We start from the raw sequence: 20851 nt of genomic DNA, 5'->3' as shown, positions 1-20851 counted from the left end.
TACAACAGAGCAGATTCAGTGAGAGGAGAGGAACCATGAGAAACAGAGATCAAGAAAGCACAAGTTAATAAAGAATCTGTTATTGCAGTCTTTTTGTATGTACAAAATACTTATGATACCCTTTGGAAGGAGGGGTTGGTGATCAAACTAAAAACGATGGGAACAGCAGGAAAAACATATAATTGGATTAGAAACTTTTTATTTGATAGATTTATAAAGTTAAAATTGGGACAGATTTATCCAGGCGATACAGTGCTACAGTTCCATTATCAGTGACACCACCATGATCGTTTCCTTCACTGGAAGTGGACTTTTATATATTGGAAAGAACGAAGATATACTAAGAGGCGGGGGATGTTGCAACGATAGATTACAAACAATATAGCTAACATACACTGCAATGGATAGAGGGTTCAAAAATGGAGAGAGCTATTATATGTTCTGATTCATGTTCTTCTTTAGAGTCTCTTAAGTCTTTTACATGTAATGCCATGCAGAATATAATTAATGAAATATATGAGACTTTGTTCAGGTGTGAGAATAGGAACAGACTGATCAAGTGTATATGAGTACCAGCTCACAGTGGTGTAAACGTTTCTCACATCACTATTAACATTTACAGTTAGTTCAACCTCCACAACATTTAGTCATTTGTCCACATCATAGTAGCAGTTTCTCATTCCTTCCAACAAGTTGGAAATGCTTTTGGACATGCATCAATCGCCTTCATACAACTCTCTGCTGTTTTATAACATTATCATTCGCTTATGTCATGTCGGTCAAAATGAACAGTACTTCATTTTATTGTTTGAGACTTTACATACAAAATATTGAACTAGTTGTCAAAATCTGTCAAGCATATTTTATACATTTTTGAAACTCAGCTTTCACTGATGAGAAGGGATGTGTGAAGCATTAGTTGCAAGCAGTGATAAGTCACTTCTCTACAGTCACTCAGAGCTGAATCCCATAAACCCCCACTTTACAAGCTTATATGAACCAAGCAGGACATAGTGTGTACCATTTCTACAGTACTGTGACATGGAAGGTCAGCATTGTGGAAGAGGGGTGAGGGTGCAGGGAGGAAGGGGAAGGAGGCAAAACAGGGAAAGAGGAAGAAGGGGCCAAGTACATAGGCAGATTCCTGATGAAATCAGGGCTACAATTGTGGATCATGTCAATCACAGCCTCACAGTGGCTGAGGCTGGTCGAAGAGTGCAGTCAAATGTATTAACCACTGTAAATTCAATTATTCAAACATTTTGTCGAGAGAACAGGTATAAATGTGTAATTGGACAGTAATTCAGCACTAAACAATCTCCACTGCACTACTATCATTGTGTCATACATGAAGCTTGCAGTGGGACAAGAACGTTTTACATTTTACATTTAGACTTACAGCTTTACTGTAGCACAGATTTATGGTATTGTAGTGTACAGTGGTATTACAGTAAAGATTTGCCATATTTACTGTAATTTTACTCTTTACCACATTTTCTCACTCCCTCTTCTGTCATAAAGCGTGTACTGAAGCTGGAGGCCAGGGAACTGCTGCACATAGATATATATATATATATATATATATATATATATATATATATATATATATATATATATATATATATATCTTGATGAGGCAGGTTTGAATCTGGCAAAGGGTAGAAGGCATGGAAGGAATCGCAATGGACAGAGAGCAACCATTGATGTCCCAGGCCAATGAGGAGGGAATATTACTGTGTGCAGCCATCTCAGAAAACAGTGTCCTCACCCACATCCCCCGTCTTGGTCCATACAACACACAACATCTGCTGGGTTTTTTAAACACTCTTTACAGGGACATAATCCCTGAGAATGAGACCATTTGGACAAGTATGTTGATGTTCGGGATGATGTGCAGTGATTTCAAGCACATGATAGATTGCTGGTGGAATATCTCCCTCCCTACTCACCATTCCTAAATCCAGGTGTTGTTCTCTTCCTGGAGGTGGAAGGTATGTGACCAGCATCCACAGCCCTACTAGCGGCCATGGATGCAGAGGGTGGATTTGCCACTCGAGGAGAAACTTTCCTCGCTGCATTGCAAGAGATGATATTCGATTTGATGTAGATGAAAAAATATTGTATGAATGTAAAAAATATAGGAAATATATATATAACAATATGTACAAGTATAAGTGAAGTGAACCTGTGTTCTGAGTTATTGCTCTACAGAGAAAAAAAGGTGAAGGTAGGGAGCCAACTCTGATGGACATTATGGCCATCCTTATGGCTCACATGGGGAGGCAGGAGGCTCGTGAAGCAAAGAAAGTTAAGTAACTGCAAGACAAGAACAAGGTTTAAGTGAGCTTGAACATCAGTTTCAACTTTTGCAGTTAGATGTTCATAATAAAATTATGTTTTTTACTCATGGTTCTAAGGACCCCACAACTGTGTGAATGTGCGCTGCAGTGTATATTCCAGAATGTAATATAACCATTAAACAGAGAACTTCAGACAACTTGGCAGTGTGCACAATAGAGCTAGTAGCCATCAGATTGAACTTACATTAGATAGAGAACAGGGGATCAGGAACATTGTGGTTGCTTCAGAAAGCATTTTAGTTCTCAATAGCATTAGGTCAGGAAAATGCTGTAGATAAAACATTCTGAAAGAAATATTTAGCATTATGTATAGGTTAGAATCAAAGGGAATTAGGGTTATTTTTGTATGGGTTCCAGCACATGTTGGGGTAGAAGGTAATGAGGATACCGACATACCGGGAAAGCTGGTGTTGTATATTGATGTGCTGAAGAAAGAAGTGATCACCACTGACAAGTCTTATCTTGCATTTAAAAAGGTTTATTAGAAAGAACAATGTCAAAAACTCAGTCGAATCTGAGAGAGCTTCTGGCCAATCGTTGAATCCCCTCTCTCGTTCAGCTCCCACAGTCACCTTATATAGGATGGTCATCCCCAAGAACCCCCATACACAAACAAAACTGATGTCCTTATGTCTGGTTAGTTTTACGAGCTGGCATCTGGTAAATGACCTTTTGACCTTTAACTTTATACACACTTCACAAACCCCAAACACAGGAAAGGGACAGAAGAGAAAAACAAGAAGATAATATACTACTCTGCGTCTCAAATCTAAGACAGTTTAGTTTAATGTATCATTAAGCAAAGCAGCGGCAAAAGACATATTTCAGAAACATTTATACTCCATGGCAGGAGGCACTGGACCTCCAAGACACAGGCAGACACTTGTACGGTATACAAAAACAGGTTGGTGATGGAGGAAAAGCTAATAGAAAGCTAATAGGGCACTCAGGATTAAACAAGACATTACACAATGCTTAATAAACGTCCTACAGGTACGTGTGACGACAGAGTCAGTAGCACATGTATTAATCCAGTGTACTGTATATGAGGAGCAGGGGAGGAAATGCAGTTGATGAAACAAAGATCAGCTTCAATGTGGAGAGTATTCTCAGTGAGTAATCATACCATTTATACAGGCAGATTTTGCAGTTTTTAATGGAAACTGGATTGATTAAGTGAATTTAATTGTTAGAGTATTGGGGAGGTAGTACAGCTCAAAATCAAATCAACATTTTTTCCTTCTGTATCTCCTGTTCACACTCCAGTCCATAGGCCAAGACCCATTTTGTTGCTTGCCAACCACCAATAAACCGGAAAGAAGAAGATTGTGTTAGGTCAGTTTGTTCTGTTAACACCCTGTTTTGTTGCTGCCAATTTGAGTATAGCTCTGTTTCTTTGGCCTCTTTATAGGCCTAGATTTTTAGTTGTGATTTAAATTGTTTGTGTATTTCCTTTGAAAAAAAAAAAAAAAAAAAAAAAACTAGCCACCACGAAGAGCTAGGTCTTATGTGTGGGAGCACTTTTACCTTATTACCCCAAAAAAAGTCAACAGTGTGAACAGAAGGTTGACACACTGTCGAGTTTTCAAAGTAGAAGTATTGCACATGTATGTCACATGTTAATTGGCACATGTCACAGTTTTGAATTCAGGATGTGGCTGTCAAACTCACAAATGCATAGAAATAGCCACAGTTTCTCAAAATGTAATGGTTTTTTGAGAAGAGAGTTTTGCGTATGTCAATGATTTAGAATGAGGGAGAGTGAGGTTTAAGGTAAGAGTAATATAACAATAGATTAGTTTGCATAGTCCAAGTGTTTGAGAGTGAGGAAAGGAGAAATAAGAGAATGGAGGTTGTGATGGCGACAGCCACACAGTCATGAAAGTACACACTTCTCCCAAATTTAGTTTGTCAAGGTTTTATTTGATAAATTACTTTCACTAGGTGATTTAACTTAGTGAAACTTGCTGTTTGGCAAGCTTGTCCAGGTTCAGATAAATTGCCACCCTTAAATGCCTTAAAAGTACTTCAAAGGGAGAGGTAGGGCTCAGACAAATATTGCTGAACCTCAACTGTTAGCATTTTGGACTCTTGAGTTACACCTACAAGTAATCAGAACAGAAGAAGGTGAGAGGCTTCCTCCATTGTAGAGTGTCAAAAAAAAAAGAGAAAAAAAATGGAAATAGGCATACAGTTCTTTAAAAGAGTAATAACAACAAAGTTATTACCCGTACATTCAGTTGTGACCCTGGCAACTGCCTCTTGTGCATTTGTTTGGTTTTCAAATGCTAACGTTTTGAACCTTGGATCCAGAACAGTTACCATTGAACATTGAACCTTGTTAATAAAAAGTGCAGCACATACAAGGTTTGATATATACAGCCTACTTGCCTACTTACCTTGTCCAGCTACTCTAGGACCAGCAGGAGCAGCTCGATTGGGTGTAGTCTTGGGGTGTCTAGACTCGAGAGCACAGGTGCCTCAGCATTGAAGACATGTTGTTATTAAAGGCCAGCTCTTGAGCACAGATCAAACACTTGACCTTTTTAGGATAATAAGGTCAAAGTGCTCCCACACATAAGATGTAACACTTCTTGGTGGCTTTGCCTGTGTCAGGGACCAAGTTGCAAGGAAACGAGGAAACAGAAGTATCGTTGAAAAAAAAAACATTTTTTTTTTTTTTTGTATTTTCCCCAAAGGTAATTCACAAACAATTTAAATCAAAACCAAAAATGTAGGCCTATAAAAGCGAAACCAACCCAGGAACAATACAGGGGCATTAACTGACCTAACACTAAAACAATGAGACGTAAGGGGACATTTATAGTGGTTTGGCCAAACTAAAAGGGGAAACAAAAATGAACATTAACTGACATCACTCTCTAAAGGTCTGGCATGATGGGCAGGTCATAGCATTTAAGTGCCCACTGCCCTTAGCCACACCTTATGCTGCACACCAGGAAGGACCTCCCACTAGCATGGTAACTCAAAAGGAAGAAACAATAATTAAAATAACAGAAGACCCGGTCTAGGGGGTCGTGGGCATAACATAAAAGGCAAGGCAACGCAACACAAATGAGGGGATCCGTTTAATTACAATATGAAAACAACGCCTGTGACAAGTGAACTCTCTCTGTCTCTGAACCAAGGCCAAAACAACAAACAAAACACCAGCTATCTCACGCCCAAGAAAATAAATAAACCCTCAACACAAAAAGAAGAAATAGAAAGACTGCTTAGTCTAAATAAAAACAGGAGAGAATATGGTTCAAAAGAAAATGGCAGTTCACCCCTACTGCTTCTTACTAAGTTCAAACAAAAGATTCACCAAACTTACAGAAGTCAACAGGTAACGGGTGTGCTGCAGAGAAGAGCTGTAAAAGACTCAAAGGCAATTTGACATTTGGCTGACCACAAGAAAGGTTTCTTTTCACTCGTTAGGCTAGTGAGAGGAGCAACCACATCCAGGAAATTGATGTAGAAGCGGTAGTGGCCGTCCCCAGAAACCGGCGGCGTTCGCGCCTGGTCTGGGGTATTGGGTAGGACCTACTCCAAGATGGCCTGGATCTTACTTTCCACTGGCCTTGACCGACCTGTTTGCCAAGATAAGTTACAGTAGCCTTTGAAATTTACATTTCCAGTACCACTGGATCCTCACTAGCACTGCTCTGACGAGGCCTAACGATAGCTGTACTTGTTGACTGGAGACTGACAAACTCATGTCACTCTCTTAATGCTGTGTGTCGATGACAAAAGCTTCTGTTGATGATGTTGCCACCCTTGCTTGAAGTCACAGTGGTGTATAAACTGCATGTTGAACTGTTGCAATCCCTTTTAGTGAAATGAAGCCACACTTTGGACTGTTTCACGTCAAAGCTGACGATATCAATGAATTGAACCAGTTGGAACTGGTTCTATTAAAGAACCTATTCTCATTGGCCATCCCTATCCCTGACAGACTGCCTTTATTTGTTTCTCATATATAGTCTGTTACGGGCCAGTGTGTGTGTGGCCTTGTCTTTTTGTTCTTTCATTTCAGGTACCGCCTTCCCCCCCTCCACCTCAATCAGCTGATTAGCTGATTGCCAGCTGTAGTCCATAAAGATCCGACCTGTGTGCGTCATTAGAAGAGTGATCCTGCAGCCAGCGTGTGCAGCGTGTTTGTTTCTGGCCGGCATTGTGGTGTCTGAAAAGGCTTCTTCTTGGTTAATTGTAGATTGTAAATAAATCCCTGCGATTGCAGACGGTCCTTGGTTGGCTTCTTTGGTTTGTTTTCTCCTTTTACCTCAATTGTTACCTCCTTGTGTTCCCCTAGACATTTTCTGCCCTGTCGGGTCGTAACAATTTTGGGGGCTCGTCCGGGATCGTTCTCGCAGCCGTACCGGAGAGTTTTTTTTCGTTGTTCATTCTCAATTTGTCCTGCGTATTGGTGTCTGTGTGCCTGCAGCCGGTGGCGACGTCAGTGGCAGCTTCTCCAGATTACACAGGTGAGTGCCCAGTTTGGTTGAGTTGAACTCATCCTTTCCATCGGGTGCTCTCTTGTTATTTTGCCTTTTTTATTTTCGGGGTTAACTCCGGGTGGAGGCTTTGGTCTCCGGTGGGGGCTGGCGTTTCAGGGTTTCGGCCGCTGATGTGTTGCCAATAAGACGCCTCGAGCCCGGCACGCCCCAGAAGATAGGTAGGTGAAGTTCATGTTAGGTAGGATCTGGGGAAGTTTGTCTTTCGCGGCGGCTGTTTGTGTGTGGACATCATACGTGGTGCGTGTGTTCCTGGTGGTTCCCAGTTGATTGTTTTGTTTGTGGTCTGCTGTTATTTCCTCGCGGAGTTTTTTGGTAATGGCAGCGTTTGACGCTGGCGCATTTTTGTCGGATCCCTCATTAATCGTGTTTGATAAATGTACAAAAAGTGATCTACGTGTGATTGCCGAGTATTATGGTGTTCCGGTTTCTATGTCCCTTGTCAAAGCTGAGCTAAAGGCGGTGCTTTTAGATGAGTTGGTCAGTAGAGGAGTTCTTAGTTTGCCTGGGGACGCTCCGGCTGTGGCAGCAGCCTCTCTGGTGAGGGCGGCCCGGTGGAAGTGGCCGATCAGGGTACTCCTGCTGTAAAAGAGGTGGGGACGGCGGCGAGGCCGGTCACACTACCTCAGTTTGTCCCATTCTCTGTTGAGTCCACTCCTGGCTCAAAAGTGGAAGCCAGACTGAAAGTCCGTTTAGCTCGTTTTCAGTTAGAAAAAGAGGAGCGGGAGCGTGATTTTCAGTTTCGCAGGGAGTTGGAATTAAAAAAGTTAGAGGCGGACACAGCTGTTAGGCTGCGCCAAGTTGAGCTTCAGGCTCGTACTACTCCTGCTGGCGAGGCTCCACCTGTGTCACTTCCATCCATCACTTTCGATGTGACTAAACACATTTCCTTGGTCCCTGTATTTCGTGAGGCAGAGGTAGAAACTTATTTCGGCGCCTTTGAGCGTATTGCCGCTGCATTACGCTGGCCAGAGGATGTGTGGGCTATTTTGCTACAATGCAGGTTGACAGGTAGAGCTCAGGAGGCCTGCTCCTCCTTGTCCGTGGAGGATGGTCTCAATTATGACAAAGTTAAAGGTGCTATTCTGCGGGCATATGAGCTGGTACCTGAGGCGTACAGACAGCGATTTCGAAATCTTCGTAAGACATCCAACCAGACCCATATTGACTTTGCCAGAGAGAAGGGCATTCTCTTCGACCGGTGGTGTGCGGCCTGTAAGGCTGACAATTTTGCCTCGGTGCGCGAACTTATGTTGCTGGAGGAATTTAAAAGTTGTGTTTCTGAGCGTACTGCTGTATATCTACTGCAGTCACGCCATCTGCGCTTCGGCGAGGCACGGTCGCGCTATCTACACTTGAAAATCGAGTGCCCGTCTACATCGCATCGGACGGTAAAGCGTTTGAGCGGTTTTATGGTGCATTCAAGTGCATCCCGTAAACTCGGAAGTCTATATTTTTCTTATTTTCATTTGTTGAAATACATATATCAGTCATTACTTTGTTGTTATTTTACTGCATTCTATTTAATGATTAAAACTAAGTGACAGAACATAATTATTGAAGCATATTCAGAATCCAACTCATTTCTGCATAGTCAGATTTGAAAACTTAAGAAAAGAATCAAATTGTTTTCCGCATACTCTACAGCTACCACTGTGGTGATTTTCAATTTATTTCACTGCATCACTTTCTGAAAATGTGATGTTGAATTCTTATCCAATGAATGATGTATATGGGCAGATTAAAAAAATAATTAAAAAAACAAAACAAATTGTTTTCTGCAAACTCCACCGGATTCTGGTTCGACACATCCCCAGCTACCACTGTGGTGATTTTCAACATAATTCACTGCATCATTTTCAAGTAAACTCGTGTTGAAATTGGCTACATGAATGATGTATATGGGCAGATTAAAAAAATGAAAAAAATTAAAACAAATCAAATTGTTTTCTGCAGACTCCACCAGATTCTTGTTCTACACATTCCCAGCTACCACTGTGGTGATTTTCAACATAATTCACTGCATCATTTTCTGAAAATGTGATGTTGAATTCATACCTAATGAATGATGTATATGGGCAGATTTAAAAAAAAATTATAAATAAATAAATCAAATTGTTGAAAATTTGTTGGTAGCTGGGGACATGTAGAACAAGAATCTGGTGGAGTTTGCAGAAAACAATTTGATTAGTTTTTTTTAATTTATTTTTTAATCTGCTCATATACATCATTCATTGGGTATGATTTCATCATCCAATTATTTGAAAATGATGCAGTGAAATAAGTTGAAAATCACCACAGTGGTAGCTGGGGACATGTAGAACAAGAATCTGGTGGAGTTTGCAGAAAACAATTTGATTTTGTTTTTTTAATTATTTTTTTTAATCTGCCCATATGCATCATTCATTGAGCCAAATTCAACACGAGTTTATTTGAAAATGATGCAGTGAATTAAGTTGAAAATCACCACAGTGGTAGCTGGGGGCATGTAGAACAAGAATCTGGTGGAGTTTGCAGAAAACAATTTGTTTTTATTTATTTATTTATTTTTTAATCTGCCCATATACATCATTCATGGGGCACCATTTCAACACGAGTTTATTTGAAAATGATGCAGTGAAATAAGTTGAAAATCACCACAGTGTTAGCTGGGGACATGTAGAACAAGAATCTGGTGGAGTTTGCAGAAAACAATTAGTTTTTTTTTTTTAAATATTTTTTTAATCTGCCCATATACATCACTCATTGGATATGAATTCAACATCACATTATCAGAAAGTAATGCAGTGAAATAAGTTGAAAATCACTACAGTGGTAGCTGGTTGCATGTAGAACAAGAATCTGGTGGAGTTTGCAGAAAACAATTTGTTTTGTTTTTTTAATTATTTTTTTAATCTGCCCATATACATCATTCATTGGGTATGATTTCATCATCCAATTATTTGAAAATGATGCAGTGAAATAAGTTGAAAATCACTACAGTGGTAGCTGGGGGCATGTAGAACAATAATCTGGTGGAGTTTGCAGAAAACAATTTGTTTTTATTTATTTATTTATTTATTTTTTAATCTGCCCATATACATCATTCATTGGGTATGATTTCATCATCCGATTATTTGAAAATGATGCAGTGAATTAAGTTGAAAATCCCTACAGTGGTAGCTGGGGGCGTGTAGAACAAGAATCTGGTGGAGTTTGCAGAAAACAATTTGTTTTGTTTTTTTAATAATTTTTTTAATCTGCCCATATACATCATTCATTGGGTATGATTTCAACACGAGTTTATTTGAAAATGATGCAGTGAATTAGGTTGAAAATCACCACAGTGGTAGCTGGGGCCATGTAGAACACGAATCTGGTTGACTTTGCAGAAAACAATTAGTTTATTTTTTTTAAATATTTTTTTAATCTGCCCATATACATCATTCATTGGATATGAATTCATCATCCGATTATTTGAAAATGATGCAGTGAATTAAGTTGAAAATCACCACAGTGGTAGCTGGGGGCATGTAGAACAAGAATCTGGTGGAGTTTGCAGAAAACAATTTGTTTTTATTTATTTATTTATTTTTTAATCTGCCCATATACATCATTCATGGGGCACCATTTCAACACGAGTTTATTTGAAAATGATGCAGTGAAATAAGTTGAAAATCACCACAGTGTTAGCTGGGGACATGTAGAACAAGAATCTGGTGGAGTTTGCAGAAAACAATTAGTTTTTTTTTTTTAAATATTTTTTTAATCTGCCCATATACATCACTCATTGGATATGAATTCAACATCACATTATCAGAAAGTGATGCAGTGAAATAAGTTGAAAATCACTACAGTGGTAGCTGGTTGCATGTAGAACAAGAATCTGGTGGAGTTTGCAGAAAACAATTTGTTTTGTTTTTTTAATTATTTTTTTAATCTGCCCATATACATCATTCATTGGGTATGATTTCATCATCCAATTATTTGAAAATGATGCAGTGAAATAAGTTGAAAATCACTACAGTGGTAGCTGGGGGCATGTAGAACAATAATCTGGTGGAGTTTGCAGAAAACAATTTGTTTTTATTTATTTATTTATTTATTTTTTAATCTGCCCATATACATCATTCATTGGGTATGATTTCATCATCCGATTATTTGAAAATGATGCAGTGAATTAAGTTGAAAATCCCTACAGTGGTAGCTGGGGGCGTGTAGAACAAGAATCTGGTGGAGTTTGCAGAAAACAATTTGTTTTGTTTTTTTAATAATTTTTTTAATCTGCCCATATACATCATTCATTGGGTATGATTTCAACACGAGTTTATTTGAAAATGATGCAGTGAATTAGGTTGAAAATCACCACAGTGGTAGCTGGGGCCATGTAGAACACGAATCTGGTTGACTTTGCAGAAAACAATTAGTTTATTTTTTTTAAATATTTTTTTAATCTGCCCATATACATCATTCATTGGATATGAATTCATCATCCGATTATTTGAAAATGATGCAGTGAATTAAGTTGAAAATCCCTACAGTGGTAGCTGGGGGCGTGTAGAACAAGAATCTGGTGGAGTTTGCAGAAAACAATTTGTTTTGTTTTTTTAATAATTTTTTTAATCTGCCCATATACATCATTCATTGGGTATGATTTCAACACGAGGTTATTTGAAAATGATGCAGTGAATTATGTTGAAAATCACCACAGTGGTAGCTGGGGAGATGTAGAACAAGAATCTGGTGGAGTTTTGAGAAAACAATTTGTTTAGTTTTTTTAATAATTTTTTTAATCTGCCCATATACATCATTCATTGGGTATGATTTCAACACGAGTTTATCTGAAAATGATGCAGTGAAATAAATTGAAAATCTCTACAGTGGTAGCTGGGGACGTGTAGAAGAAGAATCTGCACTTGAATGCACCATAAAACCGCTCAAACGCTTTACCGTCCGATGCGATGTAGACGGGCACTCGATTTTCAAGTGTAGATAGCGCGACCGTGCCTCGCCGAAGCGCAGATGGCGTGACTGCAGTGTATATCTGAACGAACAGAAAGTGTCCACCTTGCAGCAGGCTGCTACCTTGGCAGATGAGTTTGCGCTCACACACAAAAGTGTATTGGCTAAACGTGAGTCTTCTCGGGAGGTTTTGCTGAAGTCTGGTTCGCAGGTGTCAGGAGCTGCTGTTCCTTCTGTTTCCAAAGCTGATCGGAAATGTTTTTATTGTCATAAGTCGGGTCATTTGATCGCGGATTGTGTTGCCTGGAAGTGTAAGCAGCCTGTTGCGAGGCCACCAAAAGGCGTGGGGCTTATTAAAACGTCCATCAGTAGCGAGACCGTAGTGTCAGAGGTTCCTGAAGACTGTTTTAGGCCTTTCATATTCAAGTGTTGGGTGTCTCTTGCGGGACAGGCCAGGGACCAGCGCCTAGTGACTGCGCTGCGTGACACTGCCTGCTCGCAGTCCCTCATTTTGTCCAGTGTGTTGCCATCTGGTGCTGAGTCTGACGCCAGTGCTGTGGTAAGGGGGATTGAGATGGGTTTCATTCCCGCCCCTCTGCACCGAATCCATGTGCAGTCGGATCTGGCAACTGGTTATTTTCATGTGGGGGTTCGCCCGTGTTTTCCTATTAGTGGTGTCGATTTCATCATGGGTAATGATATTGCTGGCGGAAAGGTTTATCCTGTTCCTAAGGTCGTTGCTGAGCCCATTCCAGAGACTTATCCTGATGAGTTGGCTGAAAAACATCCTGATGTGTTTATGGTTAGTGTGCTAACAAGAGCTAAGGCCCGTGGGCAGGCTCAGGACCAGGAGGTTGATTTGGCCGATTCTCTGTTTCTATCTGTTCTCTCCCAGGATGAGCTGCCCCCTGGTGGTGGTTCAGAGGACGGTGGGTTCAGAAAACCTGAACAGGGTGGGGAGCCTGTTGCTTCTGTTGCTCTTGCGGCTCCCTTACCACTTAATCGTGAGGCTCTCATTGCTGCCCAGCAAACAGATCAATCCTTGGCTAAATGTATGGCTGCTGCTGTGAAGGAATCCAGTGAGTGTACATCTAAGCAACCATATTTTCTTGACGATGGTGTCCTGATGCGCAGGTGGGCTTCACAATCAGGCAGAGCAGCAGTTGAGCTTGGTGAGGATTGGGGGTGGTCCATCAGATAGTCCTTCCTGTTAATTGTCGCCAGCATGTGCTGAAGTTGGCCCATGAACATTTGTGGTCTGGTCACCTGGGGGTAACTAAGACCTATCATCGAGTCCTCCGGCATTTCTTTTGGCCCGGTTTAAAGGATGATGTGACGAATTTTTATAAGTGTTGCAATACTTGTCAGATTGTAGGGAAACCGAATCAGCCTGTTCCCCCTGCTCCTCTTCGTCCTGTTCCAGCCGTTGGTGAGCCTTTCGAGCATGTGACTGTTGATTGTGTGGGTCCATTGCCTAGAACTAAGGCTGGCAACCAGTTCATGTTAACAATGATGTGTGTCTCCACTCGGTTTCCTGAGGCTGTCCCTTTGCGAAAAATTACAGCACCAGCGGTCACGAAGGCACTGCTGAAGTTTTTCACTCTGTTTGGTTTGCCGAGGGTGGTGCAAACTGACCAGGGAACTAATTTTCTTTCCAAGGTCTTTAATGAGACCCTGCAGTCTCTGGGTATTGGTCATTCTGTGTCGAGTGCTTACCATCCCGAGTCTCAAGGTGCGCTTGAACGGTGGCATCAAACTTTAAAATCTATGTTGAGTAAATTTTGTCATGACAGTGGTAAAGACTGGGATGAGGGGGTACCATTTGTATTGTTTGCCATTAGAGATGCAAAGCAGGAGTCCCTGGGGTTCAGCCCAGCAGAGCTAGTATTTGGGTACAATGTGCGAGGTCCGTAGCAGTCTTGAAGGAGCAGTTGGTGGGCAGCTCCCCAAGACAAACTAACATTGTGGATTTTGTCTCCAAATGCAGAGAGCGTCTGCATCTTGCCTCTAAACTGGCAAAAGAGGCCCTCTCCTCTGCTCAGGTCAGTATGAAACAACGATTTGACCGGAAGGCTGTTGAGCGGCAGTTCCAGCCTGGTGATGAGGTGTTGGTGTTGCTACCCACACCTGGGTCCGCGCTTACAGCTCGATTCACGGGTCCCTATGTAGTGGAGAGTAGAATCTCTGACACAGATTATGTCATCCGGACGCCCGAGCGTCGCAAGAAGACTCATTTGTGCCATATTAACATGCTTAAAGCTTTCCACTCACCAGAGGATAAACAGGTTGCATGTTCAAAGCACTCTGTTACCGTCGCTCCTTTGCTTGTTTGTGTAGCTGATGTAACTGATGACTTGATTCCACCCTCTGATGCGCAGCAGTCTGGCCGGTTGTCCAACTCTGAGTTCATGTCGAATGCCAAGCAACATCTGTCCTATCTTCCCCAAGCTCAGCGTCAGGATGTGCTTGACCTTCTCGTTACCTACCCCACTTTGCATGGGGATGTGCCATCCCGTACCAACGTGTTAGAACATGATATTGATGTGAGTGATCATACACCCATTAAGCAGCATGCATACCGTTGTCCTGTTGAGAAAAGAGAATTAATGAAACAAGAGGTTGCGTACCTGGTTGAACACGGCTTTTGCCCGACCTAGTTGTAGTCTTGGAGCTCGCCCTGTTTGTTGACTCCTAAGTCAGACGGAACCCCTCGATTCTGCACCGATTTCCGTAAGGTGAATGCAGTGACTGTGCCGGATTCCTTTCCTTTACCTCGTATTGATGACTGTATTGACAGTGTGGGTCCTGCAGAATTTATTACGAAACTAGATCTGCTAAAAGGGTACTGGCAGGTCCCTTTAACGCAACGTGCATCTGACATTTCTGCATTTGTAACCCCTGATGCCTTCTTGCAGTACACCGTAATGGCCTTTGGCATGAGAAATGCCCCAGCCACTTTCCAGCGCCTCATGCAGCATGTATTGGGAAATGTGCCTGACTGTAGCGTGTACTTGGATGATGTGGTGGTCTATTCCAGAGACTGGGTGAGTCACATCTCCAGCTTGAAGGATGTGTTCCGGCGCCTGGCAGATGCCTCACTAACGTTAAATCTGGCCAAGTGCGAATTTGGCAAGGCTATGGTCACCTACTTGGGGAAGCAGGTTGGCCATGGGCAGGTTCTACCCGTGACCACCAAGGTTGAGGCTGTGCTGGCTCTCCCGACACCTACGACTCGACGTGAACTGAGACGTTTCCTGGGTATGGCCGGTTACTATCGGTGTTTTTGTAAAAACTTTTCTGTAGTGGTTGCCCCATTGACCAAGCTGTGTAGCCCATCCATTCCTTTTGTTTGGGATGATGACTGTGCCCATGCCTTTACTGCTGTCAAGTCCCTCCTCTGTAGTGCCCCAGTGTTGGCTGCACCCAACTTCTCCAGGCCTTTCAAGCTAGAAGTCGATGCTAGTGCCATAGGAGCTGGAGCAGTGCTATTGCAAGACGGTGTTGATAATGTGTGCCACCCTGTCTGCTACTTCTCAGTGAAGTTTAAAAAGCATCAGCTGAATTACTCAACGATTGAGAAAGAAACCCTGGCCATGCTCCTTGCTTTGCAGCACTTCGAAGTTTATGTGGGCTCCACGTCTGTACCGGTTACAGTGTACACAGATCACAACCCCCTTGTTTTCCTGATGCAGATGTACAACAGTAACCAGCGGTTGATGCGCTGGGCGCTCCAAGCACAGCGCTATAACATCGAGGTGAAGCACAAGAAAGGGGCTGATAATCTGGTGGCTGACATGCTGTCACGTGGGTAACGTCATTGCTTGCAAAGTCAATTGTTAACATCTGTGTTATATTAGTGTATGATCTGTGATTTATATATAGTGTAATGCTTATTTTCTGCCTGTAGGCGGGGTTTATTCTTATCGGTGGGGGTGTTACGGGCCAGTGTGTGTGTGGCCTTGTCTTTTTGTTCTTTCATTTCAGGTACCGCCTTCCCCCCCTCCACCTCAATCAGCTGATTAGCTGATTGCCAGCTGTAGTCCATAAAGATCCGACCTGTGTGCGTCATTAGAAGAGTGATCCTGCAGCCAGCGTGTGCAGCGTGTTTGTTTCTGGCCGGCATTGTGGTGTCTGAAAAGGCTTCTTCTTGGTTTATTGTAGATTGTAAATAAATCCCTGCGATTGCAGACGGTCCTTGGTTGGCTTCTTTGTTTTCTCCTTTTACCTCAATTGTTACCCCCTTGTGTTCCCCTAGACATTTTCTGCCCTGTCGGGTCGTAACATAGTCACATGTTAACCACATCAATATCAGCAGAGTTCCAGAAAATGACCCGAAGTTTAACTTATCTGAGAAGTGTTGCAATCAATGTTTTAGAAAGAACATTGTATTTGATGCTACTTATATTTGCATGCAGCAGAAAACAAAGAAACACCCCTTTAGTGTTTATAAGACAACACCAAAAGTAACACCCACAGATAGGCATGTTTATAATTGTACATCACACTGTGTAGCTTCATTCTTTACGTTTTATTTATGTAGTGTCAATAACAATACAAATTGCCTCAAGGCGCTTTACAAAAGCTGGCCTGCAACCTCCATAAGCAAGCCTGAGGGCGACGGTGGTGAGGAAAAACTTCCTTTGAACAGGCAGAAACCTTGAGCAGAAGCCGGAGAAAAAAAGACAAATACACAGTACAGTTTTAGTCAAAGACAAAATACTAAACAAATCCTAAAACAGCCATTAAAAACATAAAATTGATTGGTTCCATAAATATAAGACATATTTTTTGTTGCCATGCTTTGTATATTTGAATGTTCTTCAGAGACAGAAATGTCTTAAACAAGGAACCTAACACAGGAAACACGCCTTAAGATACAGACAAGGAAGTGCAGATGCAGCAGTGAGATCTATTCTGCAGAGACACAGACGAACCAACAGTGGAGACAAACCACGATCTAAGGGTCCAAGGGTTTCTTCAGCAAGAAATTATCGCATCCTGAGCCACATGTGCAGGTAAAACCATACAACAGCAGTGGTCAAACCAAACTGGTGTCCAGTGTTCCACCTGTACTGCACGTGGTTAACTTTTAGATCATAGCTTAAGGTCCTACAAGGCTGTCAAAAGCCCCTGATCAATGAGAAACGGAGGTTAAAACTGGACAGTCAGGAATTCTGTGGTCAGGTGAGTCCAGTTTCCAGCTTTATCTTCCTCCTGCTAATGTGAGGGTACGCAGAAGACCAGGCAAAGCATTGTCTCCCAGATGTACAGTACACAGACGATGGATTTGAGAAAAATCCATCAACCTACAGGTAAGATACTACCTGACTTTTGTATATTTATTTTCTTACTGCTGTTGTCTGCATGAACATTTCAAGTAATAACACGAGAACAAACTGGTAAAATGTAATGTTCTAAGGAGCCTCTGTCAGATTGTTTTGGAGATGCATAAGTATTTGTCTTTTATGTGTACAGTTCCAGACATATGTGGGAAGCACAACTATATAAATCCAGCAGCGTGCACAGTGAACAAAATGCCAGCCACTTCAGGTGTGTTATTAACACAGTTTACTTGACAAATTCTATAGGTGCACATTGATCTTGTGAGACATACTGTATTTCTGCTGATTATATCAGATAAGAAGTGTTCCTCTTTCGCTCGGACTCTCCCACTGCTGGCAGTGTTTTGGCTGACACTGTTGGCAGTTACTGGCTGTCGTACCTTCTGTGAGTATAATCTCAATAGTAACTCTGTGTCCTCTCTAACTAAATATGTATATGTGTCTATTGCTCTGCTGGAATTATTCTTCCAGAGTAAAATACAATCCTTCTGACGTATTTTGTTTAAATCCAGTTGATTGTTATTCATTAAATCTTTTATGTTTGACACAACAGTTACCTTTTTAATTTATAAAAACAATACCAGGCTGATTGAGGAAAACTACAACCTGATGACGCAAAACAAAAACCTAACAGACCAAATAAAGAACATGAAGACAAAATTCGGTGAGTTCAGTGTCAGCTGAGATCAGTGGTGCATTAACCTCAGCTGTCCCAATGAAAATAACCACATACTCAGAACTATTTAACAGCAAATATAACTATAACTGCAGTGACTTTGTTTATCAGTTCTTTTCTGTTGTTGCAGCAATGCACTGTAAATATTGTCAGAAAGGTTGGATGGACTTCCAGTCCAGCTGCTATGCCATCAATAATGCTGAAGCCATTAATAAGAAAACCTGGGAGGAAGCTCGAGAAAACTGCAGAGGCAAGATTTCAGATTTGGCTGTTGTGATGAATGAACCTGAAAAGGTATAAAGGAAACAGAATCTCTCTGACATTCTGCATAGGTCTGAACACACATCGAGTCTTTGGTCACCTCATGTATTTTCAAGTATTGAAATATCTCCAATCTCTTTATCTCTATTGTCCTCAGACATTTGTTGCTGATAACAGTTGGGGAAGTTCGGGAACTAGTGGATACTGGATTGGCTTGAGAGTTGAAGATGGGAAATGGAAGTGGGTCAATGGAAGTGATCTGACTGATAAGTAAGAGGCACATTTCTTGACACCACAAATCGCAAAACCTACCAGCCTTGATCTAAGTAACATTTTTGTCACAGCCTCTGGGTGAAACAGCCTCCCATCAGTGGCCAATGTGCAATTTCCGTCTTCAACGAAGGATGGAAGTCAGTGAGCTGTAAAAACAAGAACCAATGGATCTGTGAAAAGGAGCCTATATCTCTGTGAACAAGGTGTCATCAACTATATTTGTTCTTAGCAGGCACTGAGATCCAGATGCTCTTGTAAACTATAAATAGAATATAGCATCCTAAGTGATATATTATTATTCGATATATTTATTTTCCTTCCACATTTGTTATTTTTCCTCCTTTGTCAGTATGAACAGACTCTTATTACCTGTAGCAGTACTGTAGCAAGTCACTTGGGAGCATTTGTTATACTTGACAGCTGCCTGGATAGAAAGCTCTGGTGTTCACTGCTGTAGAGATGAACTAAATGTAAAATATTGTCAATATTGTCTTGCACAACGATTATAGAGTAGGATGACTTCTGACTGATCAGTCTCCTGACTTAATGGAACATTTTATATCATTGTTGTCGTTTGGCTGCTGCATTGGTTGATTACTTGATGAAATATTTCCTGGGTTGTTACCTTCAGTTATTTGTCTACCCATCTACTATCTATAGTCTTATCATTTAACCTGTAGTGAGTTACTTTGTGATTTCCACCAGTAAAAACCTTGGCAATCAGTGAGCTGTAACTGGACAGGAAACAATGGATCAAAGAACATAAGTCTTTATCCGTTTAAATGCTGTAGTCTAAAAAGATTCACTATATCTAAAATAATGTCAGCTTGCTCAATAATTACAGCATGTAATAAATGAACACTTCCATCTTACCTCTATTTCACAGAAAAATAAAAACTGCTTCTGTGTGCAAGTTTTAGTCATTGTCTTTTTTAGTCTTTTGTTTGTCTATAATAACAAAAAAAAGGGAAACTGTATTTTGTAACCATGTTCTACTTCTATAAATAATTTTGGTTATGTGTCAAACATAACAGGACCACCAGAGGGTCTAATTCGGTTTGCAGCATGAATTTGCAATGTGTGAAAATTGCATGTAGTGGTGGAAAAAAGTTATCAGACACCCCATGCACTTGTGAAATATTGCATTAAGAATCACTCTTAGGTCATTAAGTGCAATTTCTTTTAGTACAATCAAAGACAAAATACTAAACAACTCCTAAAACAGCCATTAAAAACATAAAATCTATTGGTTCCATAAATATAAGACATATTTTTTGTTGCCATGCTTTGTATATTTGAATGTTCTTCAGAGACAGAAATGTCTTAAACAAGGAACCTAACACAGGAAACACGCCTTAAGATACAGACAAGGAAGTGCAGATGCAACAGTTAGATCTATTCTGCACAGATACAGACGAACCAACAGTGGAGACAAACCACGATCTAAGGGTCCGAGGGTTTCTTCAGCAAGAAATTATCGCATCCTGAGCCACATGTGCAGGTAAAACCATACAACAGCAGTGGTCAAACCAAACTGGTGTCCAGTGTTCCACCTGTACTGCACGTGGTTAACTTTTAGATCATGGCTTAAGGTCCTACAAGGCTGTCAAAAGCCCCTGATCAATGAGAAACGGAGGTTAAAACTGGACAGTCAGGAATTCTGTGGTCAGGTGAGTCCAGTTTCCAGCTTTATCTTCCTCCTGCTAATGTGAGGGTATGCAGAAGACCAGGCGAAGCATTATCTCCAGCATGTATGGTACCTACTGTCAAATATGGTGGAGACAGTATCGTGGTTTGGGGATGCATGAGTGCTGCTGGTGTTGGTCTTCTCAGACACATTGAACTCTAACAGATACTGCGCCACTCTCCAAACCCGCATGCTCCTGCAGGTGCACTGTTCCATAGAGGTCAAAACTGGACATTTCAACAAGATAATGCCTCTTGCCACACATCCAGAGCCAGTAGAACTTGGCCGCAGGAGCACAGTATCCCAGACATGAGCCCCATCGAAAATCTGTGGTAGGTTATAGAGTTTAGAAGAATTAAAAGTAATAATTCAGGAAGAGGGTGGCACAGTGGCTCGGTAGTTAGCGCTGATGCTTCCCATTAAGAAGGTCCAGGTTCGAGTTCAGCTCATGCATCTCTGGGTGGGGTTTGTATGTTCTCTCCGGGTTTTCTCCGGGCACACTGGTTTCCTCCCACCTCCAAAGACATGCTCGCTAATTGGTGTGAGCATGAGTGCAAATAAATTCTCTCTGTTTTTGTGATAGACTGTGATAACCCTTCCTCTCACCTTTATTTCTTTTTAGTTCAGTTTTGATCACATTCTCTGTTATTTGTTCACTGTGATACCGAAAATATTGAGAACTGACATACTGACACTGTCAAGAATTTAGTTTTATTAGTTTTTCTTGTAAACAATAAACAAAATAATAATATAATAATATAATAATTATATTAATAATTATAATTTGTATTTGT

The 20851-nt window shown here is 41.2% G+C and overlaps 2 protein-coding genes across 2 annotated transcripts; both read left to right on the top strand.

The window, feature by feature from the left end:
* Window positions 1-1682: 1682 nt before the first annotated feature.
* On the top strand, window positions 1683-13724 carry LOC125016018. Its single transcript, XM_047598183.1, has 5 exons — window positions 1683-1869; window positions 1965-1991; window positions 6808-6818; window positions 7378-8178; window positions 11901-13724. The coding sequence occupies exons 1-5, from the start codon at window positions 1683-1685 to the stop codon at window positions 13017-13019; spliced, it is 2145 nt and encodes a 714-aa protein (XP_047454139.1). The 3' UTR covers window positions 13020-13724.
* Window positions 13725-14488: 764 nt separating this feature from the next.
* On the top strand, window positions 14489-19277 carry LOC125015883 (killer cell lectin-like receptor subfamily B member 1B allele C). The gene is made up of 7 exons (XM_047597921.1): window positions 14489-17130; window positions 17294-17368; window positions 17456-17545; window positions 17714-17824; window positions 17967-18130; window positions 18255-18367; window positions 18442-19277. The coding sequence occupies exons 1-7, from the start codon at window positions 17082-17084 to the stop codon at window positions 18566-18568; spliced, it is 729 nt and encodes a 242-aa protein (XP_047453877.1). The 5' UTR covers window positions 14489-17081; the 3' UTR covers window positions 18569-19277.
* Window positions 19278-20851: the final 1574 nt, after the last annotated feature.

This window comes from Mugil cephalus, chromosome 11 (genome assembly GCF_022458985.1).
Source record: "Mugil cephalus isolate CIBA_MC_2020 chromosome 11, CIBA_Mcephalus_1.1, whole genome shotgun sequence".
Classification (NCBI taxonomy): Eukaryota; Metazoa; Chordata; class Actinopteri; order Mugiliformes; family Mugilidae; genus Mugil; species Mugil cephalus.
The sequence above is the reverse complement of the archived record's forward strand: the minus strand, read 5'-3'. Positions and strand labels throughout refer to the sequence as shown.

What these genes read in the sequence shown, in the direction of transcription:
- LOC125016018 (XM_047598183.1), top strand. Translation starts at nt 1,683, where the DNA reads ATGGACAGAGAGCAACCATTGATGTCCCAGGCCAATGAGGAGGGAATA. An exon ending in GAATGAGACCATTTGGACAA is followed by an intron (nt 1,870 to 1,964) that starts GTATGTTGATGT and finishes TCCTAAATCCAG; the next exon opens with GTGTTGTTCTCTTCCTGGAG. An exon ending in CTGAGCGTACTGCTGTATAT is followed by an intron (nt 8,179 to 11,900) that starts CTACTGCAGTCA and finishes TGCAGTGTATAT; the next exon opens with CTGAACGAACAGAAAGTGTC.
- LOC125015883 (XM_047597921.1), top strand. Translation starts at nt 17,082, where the DNA reads ATGTACAGTACACAGACGATGGATTTGAGAAAAATCCATCAACCTACA. An exon ending in GAACATGAAGACAAAATTCG is followed by an intron (nt 17,825 to 17,966) that starts GTGAGTTCAGTG and finishes CTGTTGTTGCAG; the next exon opens with CAATGCACTGTAAATATTGT. An exon ending in GGAAGTGATCTGACTGATAA is followed by an intron (nt 18,368 to 18,441) that starts GTAAGAGGCACA and finishes TTTTTGTCACAG; the next exon opens with CCTCTGGGTGAAACAGCCTC.